This window comes from Sitophilus oryzae, unplaced genomic scaffold, assembly GCF_002938485.1.
Source record: "Sitophilus oryzae breed Bouriz unplaced genomic scaffold, Soryzae_2.0 scaffold_771_pilon_pilon, whole genome shotgun sequence".
Lineage (NCBI taxonomy): Eukaryota > Metazoa > Arthropoda > Insecta > Coleoptera > Curculionidae > Sitophilus > Sitophilus oryzae.
In genome coordinates, this window is record NW_022147386.1 from 548,082 (window position 1) to 561,542 (window position 13,461).

A 13,461-nucleotide genomic window follows, 5' to 3' on the forward strand; every position below is an offset into this window, starting at 1 on the left:
TCTTTCTAAAAAACTTTTCTCTTTCATTTTTTTTGGCTATTTTAGTCCATCATAATTTATCATTAGATATTTGTAGTATGTCGCACGACATTATGATTAATAATAAAATTGAACATGCTGAATAAAATCAACAGAAACAGTTTTTTCAATAATTAAATTGTAAAATATTTACTCATTTGTTGCTAATTTTTTGACACGACCGCGACCTGTTCATTTTTATTTTAAAGGGATTAACATAAACTCCACAAAAACAAATTTTAACATTAATTAGTGACAATAAAACCGATCAAAAAAGCGTAATAATAATCTGAAACTAAAAATTATATTTTTAAGAAGGGGTTTTCCTTGGCATTTCTTTGTCAGAGTTGTTCGAATCGTTTTACATAAATGTACACAAATTTTATTGTTAATAAATATTTGATATTTCATTTTAATAATTCAAAACTAATATGACATTGTCGCAGTATGTTTTATTTTTGAACATATTTTTTTTCCGAATTGTTTTCATTAAAAAATGCCGCGCCTCATCAGCCTGCCGCGCGCGCCCTAGGCCTAAGGAATAGCCCGCCTTGCCTAATGGATAAAGCGGCCCTGGATACTCATAGAGAACATCGTAGACAACTCACCCTGTATTATATTATTGATTATGATTGCACACCAAAGATAATAGTTGTAAACCAATCCGCCGCAAAACCCAGAACTGACGATTACATTTCATTTTGACCACGCAACCGCTCTTTGCGCACATTTTACTTACTCCGCTGGGATTTCCAAGGCTGCCAATGTCGTTTTTTCCTTCTGGCGGCAACAAATCGCCTCGCATAGACCGGCATAGGTCAGCCTGTAGATAAACCATTAATCTTAAAGACGGACTTGATTTTATTTTTACGCTGCATGCAAAAGTACAGTGTTCAAAAACAAATCTTGTTCCCCAGTTGTTGTGATGTATTCTTTAGTTGTGTCTGTGATATTTTGCGTAGCATTTAGGATTAGTTCAGCTCGTAAGTACGAGATTATATCTTAAATTTTTAATTATATAATTTGTTATTGTAATATCCTTATTATTGATATAAATAATTCATTTGCTGTAAACAATCCGAAGCTGCTGTATTAGGAGTAGTAATTACACGAGTTGGTTTCTTAAATGACGTTTTTTTTTCTATAAATTGAATTGAATTACTAAAATTATTGCTACTGATTGGAGAATTTAAAAAAATCTGTACGAGATGCCTTAATAAAAATATATTTATCTTTTGTTTGTAAATTGTTCTATAAGAATTAACAAATTCAAGAAATTTGTTAATTATATCGATGTTATTTCTAAGAAAAACTACTCTTCCAGTTAAGATTCAAACAAACATATTATAAACTATTTATAAACAATATGACGTCATGAATCGGATATGATGTGTAGAGTATGTAATTTAGTGCAATTATTATTAATATTTATTTGCTTATTTATGCATATTTTAACATTGCAGTATTAACAACACGCGATTTTCAAACTTAGAGAGTGTTTGGAACCAAAACTTAAATTGTTTAAAAAAAAACATCTACATAATTAATTTCAATTTCAAATGAGTTAAAAAAGATTTATTTATTATTTTTTATTGTCCATATTGTCCAATATGTGTTGAGTGGGGGATATTTTATTTGTTTTAGAAAAAATACTTATTTCAGAATGTCAAAATGTATTAAGCTATTGTACCGGGTGACCAACTAATAATGGATGCGGGCTGTATCTCAGACTCTCAGAAACTAGTGATCGTATAACTTTGGGAAAAATGGAATAAGTAAATTAAGGCCAAGAGAAATAGCTTGAAATTATGTTTAAGTTCGAAAAATGTCCGCTAGGGGGTAACTAGAAAATAGGATTTTTCTCAAAAATATGCAGGTGAATCAATGGAAAACAAGGATAACTCTGATTTAGGTTAGCCGATTTAAACAAACAACTAAGGCTGGTTTAAAAGAGATTTTCTTCCCTAATATAATCTACAGTATAAATTTTATTTTAATAGGTAATTTTAATCTTTAATTAAATAATTTTTTTTTATTGTGGTAGCCAGGGTACATCATAACAGATACTGCGTTTTTGCATAAAAAAATTAAATATGTAGTTGGTTATGTATTTTTAGACAGTTATATAGAAGACAAAAACAAGAAAAATCAAAGAAGAGCTTGGATTAATAACTGAATGACGTTGGCATAAAAATAAACCCTAGTTTTCTGCCATACCAAATTCGGGCGTATTATTTTAAAAGCAATAAGGGGCGGCACAAAATTCCTAAAAATTTAAACAACGTAATTGATTGTCCGGATTGACTTTCGGACAATTTAATCTGAAAATTCCCTGCGTAAAATTAACCAAGAAAATTCGAAAAAAATATATGGATGGATGGTAATGTTACATAAACACGTTTAAAACTGCATGACGTCATTTGTACCCAGAAAACTTCTGAGATTCGGATGCATGAAAACTAAACTTAAATATTTCGATATTTTGGCTTAACTAATTTAACTCTTTTTGTTTCCTAGCCTATTACTATGCTATTACTATAAAAAATTTAGATCTTATTATCCTAGGCGACAGCCGAACATAATCTGTTTTCTTAATATATCCCGTTAGAGAGAGGATAGAGAGTTGCGGTTTGGCGCTGATATTTTGAAAATTGTGTGCTCTGAAATTTAACTGTGCAAAAATAAATATAACAAGTTATTGATTTTTTATGCAAAAGCGCAATATCTGTTATAATGTTAAGAAAAGCACTTTGTTTAGCTCTAGATTGTTTAAATCGGCTAGCCTAAACCAGAGTTATCTTTATTTTAATAAAAGCAAGTTTAAACTTCCCCCACCACTTTATTTTATGAGATAGAGCAATATATGCGATATAAAAAAACAGATTTCCCACTTAACAATAGCAATACATATTTAAAATACCTCTGCACATGCATATTTTGGAGAAAAATCTTATTTTCTGATTCATCAAAAAATTCAAAATCTTGTTTTCTGCGTCATTGTTTTCTGATGCGCCACCTAGCGGACATTTTTCAAACTTGAAAATAAGGCGACGTTTTCAAAAGATAATGCAACGTTATCAATCTTAGCTAATTAGTACCTACTAATTAGCTAAGATTAGCTGTATTTGCAGAAAATTAAAAGACTTCAACTTAAACCCATTCATCAGACTAATCAGACGAAACGAATTGAACGAGCCTGAGAAGATTAGTGCTGTTTCACATGGAGCGGCTACGTTTTTAAATATGCTATTTCATATATACGCGGACCGTCCGCTGCGGAGCAATTGCTGCGTTGCAATTTATATCGAGAAGCGTCTCTGCAGCTTAATAATAATAAGTACCTTTAAAATTGATACAGAGCTATTGATTTACGCTGTGGAACATGAGATTCGGCTTACAAATATTTTTATTAATTTCCCTTAAAATTTAAAACAAAACAAGCACGGCCGCTGAATTCTTCGTAGAATTATTATAGCAGACAAAAATGGTTTGCCTGTTCTGCAAATACATATCTACTCGCGACAGATTTAAAAGCTTGTGTAAAAGCATTCCGTCGGACCTTGGAAAAACACGCGGACAAACAACACGGACGGACGGTCCGCGCGGACGATCCTCTCCATGTGAAACAGCACTTAGACAGACGACATAAAAAACGATAGAAAATAAAATTTATCTCTGAGTTAAAATGAAAGACACAGCTGTCAGTTGTGGATTTTCTGGTTAGACAAACTATAGCCGCTTAGGCGGTCTACGCGGTGCCTTGTGCGTCCCGAGGTGCGTCCTGTATGACAACCGCGGTAGTTGATGCGCAAAATTTTATTGTTACCGAGTGAGAGATTTAGATGTATTTAGTTTGCGATAATGGCTTTACGATACATTACTTTGAAAACATAGTAAGTACCCAAAACCTGTTTTTGCACCGGAGAAACAAAAACTTTTTCAAGTGAGCTCTGTTCCTATTAATTGTGAAAAAAAATGTCCACAGACAGCGCAATAATCATAATAATTCGATTTTGTCTTACGATGCAATAAACTGGTAGACTATGTGGTCTTTATCGAAAAAAGGTATAAATATAACATATAACATTCGCCAAAAATTGAAATTACGAGGTTTTCAAAATAGGGTATCATTATAAAAGGGGTTCGATTTACTCAGTTACCTGAATACGATAACTTTTTATTAGATTAGAATCTCGAACGAATATGGTGTTTTGTGTTAAAGTTTTCCTCTTCTCTCTGGATCTCGAAATTTCCCACGAATCGGAAAGTTTCCCTCGAATTGGAATAACTGTACCAAATTATACGTCTTTTTAATCCATTTATTTTTACTTTAAACGCGTAAACCTTATACACATTCGAAAAATATAAATTATACAGGGTGGCCGAAGTTTATTCCGGAAACTTCGGCAGCATATTCTGAAGATAAAAATAAGTAAAAAGTTTGTATAAATGTATGTCCTAAAATGCTTAGTTTCGGAGATACAGGGTCTAGAAATTCCATTTTCATTTCGATTTTTTCCAAATAATTTCTGAAGTAACGTCAATATTTGGATGTAAATCGGTGTTTGGGAGTTTTTTGACATGAGAATTTTGATTTTGATGTTAATATAACTCTTATTTGTAGGTGGCGCCACCTACATGTGTTTTAACTGTTTTGAAACGTAATAACTTTTCGTCAGTATATCTATACTAATATATAAAATCCTTAAGTGACTGACATACTGATTAATCACGATCCTGCTCAAACCACTCAACGTAAGAAGCTCAATTTTGGCATACAGGTTGATTCTAGGGTGTAAAGGTTCGATAAGAAGGGATTTTTCGAAATTCCAGTTCCATGGTGGTGAAACCACCCCTCAAATATTACAATATTTTTATTTAAAAACGGCCAAGTTTCCGAAAAACGCTTAAACGGGATTTTTCGAAACTCGAATTCTAAGGGGGTGAAACTATCCCTCAAATATTAAAATATTTTTTATTTAAAAACCGGTGAGTTTTTCGAAAAAACCTTTAAACACTTTAATTTTATTTTGTGGTTTTACATATTTTAAGATTTTTTATAAATTTATACAGGGTGTTTCATAAAATATGACCATTGGGTAATCACGATTCTGCTTAAACTGCTTGACGCTTAAACCTAATTTTTGGCAAACGGGTTGATTGTGGGGTGTAGAGGTTCGATATGGAGGGGTTTCTCGAATCTCAAATTCCAAGAGGGTGAAAACACCCCTCAAATATTACAATATTTGTTATTTAAAAAACGGTTAGTCTTTCGGGAAAACGCTTGGACAAGCATAATTTATTTGGTTTTTTACATATTGAATTTTTTTAAAAAATCCTGCAGGGTGTTCCAAAAAGTTGGGTAATTTCTTAACCACGATTCTGCTTAAACTGCTTGACGTAAAAAGCTTATTTTTGGCAAACGGATTTTTCGAAAGTCAAATTCCAACGAGATGAAACTACCCCTCAAATATTACCAAGTTATATAATAATGTCGCTTATTGTTTTTTCTTATGCTGACATAAATGTGAGAAAATTTTATCCAGTTTGTATGTTAATGGAAATTCTGGCTTTGCTTTATCATCACCATTACTAATGATTAATTCGACGCGAACGAAGTCGTTGGTACACGCTAGTACCTGTATAAAACTATTAAGTGAAAAAATATACATTTCACAAGTTCGCTACAAGCAACCTTTCTCAAGATATAGAATCGAAATAGTCAATCCATGGTAAATAGTAAATATATGTTAAGTAGATAGTTATTTGAGTGAAATTATAAATTTGGGAACATTTTTTTTTAAATTAATCATAATTTTTCCTTCGAAAAAATGATGATAAAACAGTTTCTGTTGAACTTTTGGCACAAAAACATTTTAAATTTATGATTTCAGTCTAATAACTATTTAGTCAACATGTTTAATTTACGTCATTGATGACAGGTATTGACAATTTCGATTCCAAATATCTCGAGAACCATTACTCGTAGCGATTTTTACCAAGAGACCTTCTTTACGTAAAAAACTCCGTAAATAAAAAATTTTGTACACAGCAGTTTTATACAGATACAGACGAAAAGTTATTACTCTTCAAACCAATTAAAAAATATATAGGTGGCGCCCCCTACATGTAGGAGTCATATTGACATCAAAATTAAATTTCTCATGTGAAAAAAATCCCAGACACCAATTTTCATCCAAATATTGACGTTACTTCAGAAATTATTTGGAAAAAATCGAAATAAAAATGAAACTTCTACACCCTGTATCTCCGAAATTAAGCATTTTAGGACATACATTTATACAAACTTTTTTACATGTTTTTATCTGTAGAATATGCTGCCGAAGTTTCCGAAATACATTTCGGACCACCCTGTATACATACCTACTCATATATGGGATACCTATATTTTTAAGCATCATTAAAGATCATTAGTACTTTTTATGGGGATATCCCAATGAAAATGCGAAAAAATAAAAATCTCTAGCATAACAAGGAATTACCAATATTAAACACTTTTAATATACAACGACACCTGAAATTTTTGTTTTAATACCGAGGTATTGAAAATATTGTTTAATAATTTCTTGATTGTAACTAACAATTACCTGCTTATATTATTAAAAATTATGTACATATTAAGCGACTCAGATAGTCAGATATAATCTTTCTGGAAACTGAGAATATAAATATCCATATTAAAATAACAAAAACTAACATTTTTATTTTTTATACAATTTTTAATAAATTATTTATCCAGTTATAATATGTATTTTACTAAAACATATTAGGCCAATAATACAAACAAAATATTCAACACTTATTCACTCACATTTCTCATCAGTCTTAGCTTCAAGAGTGTATATACTACTTTCTTTATGTACTAGTAAGTGAATCAAGTAAAGTTAAAAGTTATATTATTCACTTAAATGGTTTCGGTTTAGATTTGAATTATGCATTAAATTACTGTTAACTATAATATTGTTGTTTTAATAGTATCAAGATATTCTAAGAACGGATAATTATATTAAGATTTATATAAACTTGCGTTAAAAGTTCTTGAAAACTTATTTTTCTGTTTGTACCATAATGGTTGGGACTCTTAGCCGATACAATAAAAAATTTAGATTTGCCAGAAAGATATTATCTCAGATGTATTTCTGCCTACATCTTATTTGGGTTTCATTGTAAAGTTGCCCATTCCAATGTATTTTATGTCCCATGTCCTAGAAGTGTTGACAAATCTAAAAATTACTAAAATTATTAAATTCACAAAATTAGTATAGAACAAATAGAGTGATATTTTTATTAAATTGGCATTTTTGTTACAGAAATTGGTGATTTTTGTCAAACACCGTATAGGCAACAGGGAGAATGCTTAACCATAACTTCGTGTCAGCCATTGTTCCAATTACTTAAAAACAAGCCTCTCAGTTCAGCCAGTACTGATTTACTTAGGAGATCTCATTGCGGATTCGATGGTACTTTGCCCAAAGTGTGCTGTCCACTGAACGATAATCCCGCACCCGTACCCAGTACGACACCTGCTAGTACTGGAGGTGTGTATATTTTACGTAAATCAATTTATTTTTATTTAAGGACATATTGATTTTTAATTAAAAGATGATGAGTAAAGTAAGTGTGACGAAAAAAACTTTCTATGATTAGATCTTTACCCGATTAAATATTCTCGTTTGGGACAAAATTCGACGTTTTAATGAGTTTTCATACAGGGTGTTTGGATTGTGGATTTTTTATACAGGGGGTTGTGATTCTTCATGTAAAAATAAGATTTATTTTTCATATCAACATAGGTCCGATTATGCTTTGTTTCGTAGCTACAGGGTGTTAAAGTCTTAATAATCTTTCGATTTATTATAATTTTCTTCCAAGAACTTTTAGTAATTTGAATGAAATTTTGAGGGTAAAAGTTACTAATAAGTGCTACATATTTTAATGCTAAAAAAGAAGTGTCGATAAATTCATCAGGGACGTGCATATATTATCATTAGAATATTTTCAAAAATATAACATGTGCGCCACTGAGTTTTTTCTTTTCATACAAAAATTGTGTAGGCCGTTTAATGCCAATTAAAAGTTATCTCTTGATATTTTGTCGAATTCAGCCTCCTTGATTGCAAATTTATTAACCACAATATCACAATTAATAAAATTAAAATAAAAATAAAATTAATAAATTATATATTTTACCTAAGGCTGTGTAAATATTATTGCCATTAGCTATTACCAATGGTCAACCTACAGCAATTTGAAATAAAAATATAAATACTGGTATTTAAGATAATTACAAAAAACCTGATTTTAAAAATTTTTAACAACATCCTGTAGCTCTAAAACATGCATTTCCATACCCATGTTTACAGGAACTTTTTTCATATTTTTAATGAGAAATCAACTTGAATACTTATTTTAAAACTACTCAGTCTAAAATTTCATAAATCTGTTTTTGATTGTCATGTGAAATTGTTAAATGCTGCCAAACAACTTTTTACGCTTCACAAAACAATTTAAAATTGAAATAAAATTATTATATTTGATAGACCGTTCGTAACATATCACAAAAGTAAAAATCAATTAAATGTTATTTCACTTTAGAACTGCCATTTTCCAGATTAGTCTGCGTATATCTATTGAATTGAAAATATTTAATTTAAATATTTCTATTTCCAGAGCACAGTGTACTGTATATTGAACGAATATATCGCTAAAATCATCATTTACGATGGGTGAATGCACACGTGCACCACCAAGCTTTACAAAATAAATTCTCCAATTCACTTCACAGTTAACCCTCATTTAGTGGTCAAATTAGTGGTTTCAATTACACTTTATACTTTTTAGTTTACGATCATTCACAATGTCTAAAAAACGCAATTAAAATTAATAAAATATCCTAGCAACAGGTTGCGGTAGTTTGTTGTACCTATCCATAGAGAAAGCATAATATTAAGCTTATAAAACAATAAACTTTTGATTGATTTCTAACCAAAATTTTTCTTGACCGGTGATAATCAAAGGCCAAAATGACATTCCTCCCAAATTTTGAAGTATAATTAGTGGAAAAGTCAAAACTTTTTCCACTAATTGAAAATTACTACCACTAATTATGACGTTCTGAATACTTACATTAAAATTAGATGAACAAACTTCTACGACTAATTGAAACTACTAATTTATTCCACTGATTTCGAGGTTCTGAATGAAGCTTAAAGCTTCATTCAGTACCTCCCAATTACTGGAATAAATTAGTAGTTTCAATTGCACTTTATACTTTTTAGTTTACGATCATTCACAATGCCTAAAAAACACAATTAAAATTAATAAAATATCCTAGCAACAGCTTGCGGTAGTCTGTTGTATCCATAGATAAAGCATAGTATTTAGCTTATAAAACAATAAAATTTTGATTTCTAACCAAAATTTTTCTTGACCGGTGATAATCAAAGGCCAAAATGACATTCCTCCCAAATTTTGAAGTATAATTAGTGGAAAAGTCAAAACTTTTTCCACTAATTGAAAATCACTACCACTAATTATGACGTTCTGAATGCTTACATTAAAATTCGAGGAACAAACTTCTACGCTAATTGAAACCACTAATGTGTTTCACTAATTGCGAGGTTTTGAATGAAGCTAAAAGTTTAATAACTTTTTCTACTAATTGAAAGCGTCTACCACTAATTTTGAAGTTCTGAATATTTACATTGAAATTAAAGGAACAAATTTCTATGATAATTGAAACCTCTAATTTATTCCATTAATTGTGAGGTTCTGAATGAAGTTTAATTGAAAATTCCTACCACTAATTTTGACGTTCTGTGTGGCTTACATTCAAATTAGAAGAACAAACTTCTGCTAATTGAGACCACTAATTTATTCTACTAATTGCAAGGTTCTGAATGAATCTTTAGGCGGTAGAAGTTAGTCGGGAAAGCTATAGTAATGGAATAAAAAAGACCAGATTATATTCTACTAATGTTAATAAAGAGAAAAAAAAGTCAAAATGACTTTTAAAATAGATCGGGACCATTTTTATTGTAATTTGATAAAGTTTTCCCCATTTTTCATCAATCTCAGCATCTCTAACAAGATTCTACATAAATCTTCTGAAAAATATGCATCCGGAACTTATTCCAGACTGACTCTGATTTAAAACGTTTTGCCAGGTAAAATCCTGAGAAAAATTCGACTTAATATTTATCGAAAGTCAATTTCGAATGTTAAAATACTCTCTTTTTAGATGATTCTTACACGAGTGGTTCCATCCAAACTGTAATGTTTCATGTCCTACACTATTTTTTTACTCTTAGTCATCCTGCATCTATTAATTGTCATTAACTATACAACATCTTTAATCTTTTATGATTTTCATTTTACATAGCATTTTCAAATATCTAGATAAATTCGTATCTTTCTCTTGTACTTATTTGTATTTTTTTGTCTCAATATATAATTTAAGTCGGTTAACTTGTTTCATTTGTCTATACTCAGTATTTAGAAACTTTCCAGAGATCAAACAGTGTAATGAGTTTTTTATGAAAAATGTTATATCAATATAAAGCAAAGCGACTATACTATTTAGAAAAAATTAGCGCCGGGAGTTACTAAAATATGTTAATAAAAAGTTGGTAGGCAGTTCTTTTAGTTTCAATGTTAAGGAATTTTTCCATTTTTTTTTATCTCAAAAACTGCGACATGCATTTTGATGTTATTACAAATTTTGTTGCAAATGTTATTCCTAATCTTAAATTGAAAACCGCGTTACGCTAGCTACTGTAATTTTGGAGTTAATAACGATTTAAATTTTTAACCACCTCCCATGCCCCCTTACCAACTCCACCCCACCAAAAACTAATGGCCACATTCTCGGGTGCCACAGTATTTTTGTTCCAAATTTGGTTAAAATCGGTTTAGCGGTTTTTGAGTTATCGTGTTACAGACGGACAGACACCATGAGAAAATATTTTGTATTTAGGTCATTTATGACTCATTTATGAACTCATTTTGAGTGAAATTAAGAAAACTTTTTTTTGGCGATCTTAATAGCCTCCCATACCTGTTGGTATGGTCATGACGTAATGACATATTTTATTACCATGACGTCCTCATTATCAATATTTTAAAGTTCCAACAAAATTTTCGTGCACTTTTTATTTTACTATAAGAGAAAAAAATATTAGGTTAAAGATACAAACTAAAAATATTATATAATCATAAAACACTAGTTAGAATAAAATGGTCCATTAGAGCGATGTCTCTAATACCGATATAATCCATAAAGTAAATTTCAAAGTTTGATTTTATTTTAGCAAAAAACTTGATTGTGGTTCCGCGCAGCAAAGCTCCTTTTCACAGCTGACAATATTTTCTTAATAACAAGTTTCAGCTCGTTATTAAGTTTTTCAAGTTAAACTTTTCGCGGAAGTTCAATTGTTAATAGCACGAGCAGTTTTTTGTTGGTAGGGTTTTTTTCTAAATGAATTAAACATTTCTTTATATTTTTAATGTGATGTTTATTCTAATTCTGTTTTTTATAATAGTTCTTCTTTTGGATAGAGCTTATTTAAAATTAATTTTCACTTCATCTGACGTAGTACTATTTACCTTTAAAAAATTCGTTATAACCGAAAGACTCCAGTTATCTCTCCGCTAGCAAAATCGGTACCTAAAACTATATTAGCTACCGTAGTTGAAGTCATCTAAAAAGTTTTATTAACTTGAATAATAAATTATAATACCAGTTAGACCTTCTGAAGATATCAAAATAATTAGGTACTTTTTAATTTTTATTTTTAAATTTTTTTACAAATTATACTTCCTAAAACAGCGTCTACACTATGCGAAAAACTCTTCGGAACATTTTGGTTTTTTTTGTTGCCTCGTTCAATTTTGTTTTATTTTGAGCTATTTCCAAAACGTGGCGGTATCTGAATCCGAGGCAAAGAATATTTTTTTCATGAATCTCAGTAAAAAATAAAACCTAGACGTTTCTAAAATAGCTGTTGTTACGATGATATTTCGTTAATTACATCTCCGTTTTATGTTATATTGATATATACAGTGTGTACATAAAGTATGGAATAAATTCATTTTCTCAAACTGGGATTTTAGTAAAAAAAAATGCTCGAACACGTCGAACTATTTTTTAAAAGGGGCACATTTTATGCCTATTACCTTGCCTTTAACTTCACCCCCCGAGCGGAGGTGAGTGGCATCCCTAGTTTTTGTAATGGGAAGGGGGGTCGAGTGATACCTTATTTTAGAGATCTCTTTCTCCAGATTATAGCCCTAGAGTTTGAAGTTGCTAGTGTCATCTTTGTTAACATGACAGCTTGTCAAAATTCCTAAGTTTATTAGTTTTGTCAAGCTGCCAGATTAACAGAAATTACGGTAGCAACTTCAAACTTTGTTTATGATATAAGTAGGCATATTACCATATTACCTTGCCTCTAGCTTCACCCACCGAGTGGGGGTGAGTGGCACCCCTTGTTTTTGTATTGTATTGAAAGGGGGTTGAGTGATACCTTATTTTAAAGGTCTCTCGCTAGAGATTATAACCCTAGAGTTTGAAGTTGCTATCATAATTTCTGTTAATATGGCAGCTTGACAAAACTAAGAAAATTAGGAATTTTGACAAGCAGTCATGTTAACAAAGATGACACTAGCAACTTCAAACTCTAGGACTATAATCTGGAGTGAGAGACCTTTAAAATAAGGTATCACTCGACCCCCCTTCCCATTACAAAAACTAACCTAACCCACTCAGGAGGTGAAGCTGGAGGCAAGGTAATATGCCTAAAATGTGCCTCTTTTATAAAATAGATCGACGTGTTTGAGCATTTTTTTTTTAATAAAATCCCAGTTCAAGAAAATAAATTTATTCCATATTTTATGAACACACTGTATATATTCCACAAAATTAATATTTGAACACCCGTTTATTATATGTATAGTAGATATTTAGGAAAAAAACGTTTTACTTAAAACTGCAGGAATATAATTACAAAATGTTTATGATTTAATCTGATTATAATGAATTAGTATATAAAATTGTATATGATATGTTTGTTCAGGGCCATAATTGATTAATATAAGAATAGTATTGATTGATGAGTAATACTAGTAACATTATCAATATATCCGCTTGGGAAAATTATTAATTGACCCGATGTCAACAAAAGTATGGTCCACGGAGATTATTTAAAAATAATGTTCTTTTATTGTTCTTGACAAATCTTTAAACGATACTTTATTAGCACCCAGCATGGTTTGATATAAATCCATTCAACTAGTATTTATTATGCAGGGATTTAGACAATTAAAACTAGGAAAACAAAACCAAATTCGTAAACTAAACTTTGCTACAGACTACAGTATAAATGTTACTTTACCATAACCAGAAATAATAAATAATTAGACGAT

At 30.5% G+C, this 13,461-nt stretch overlaps 1 protein-coding gene across 1 annotated transcript in view; it reads left to right on the forward strand.

The window, feature by feature from the left end:
• Positions 1-13,461, forward strand: part of LOC115888508 (CLIP domain-containing serine protease 2-like) — a 29,486-nt gene that overhangs the window by 1,093 nt on the left and 14,932 nt on the right. Inside the window, exon 2 of the mRNA XM_030908258.1 lies at positions 7,350-7,577. Coding sequence (XP_030764118.1) covers positions 7,350-7,577 — 228 coding nt within the window. The remainder of the gene's footprint in view (positions 1-7,349; positions 7,578-13,461) is intronic.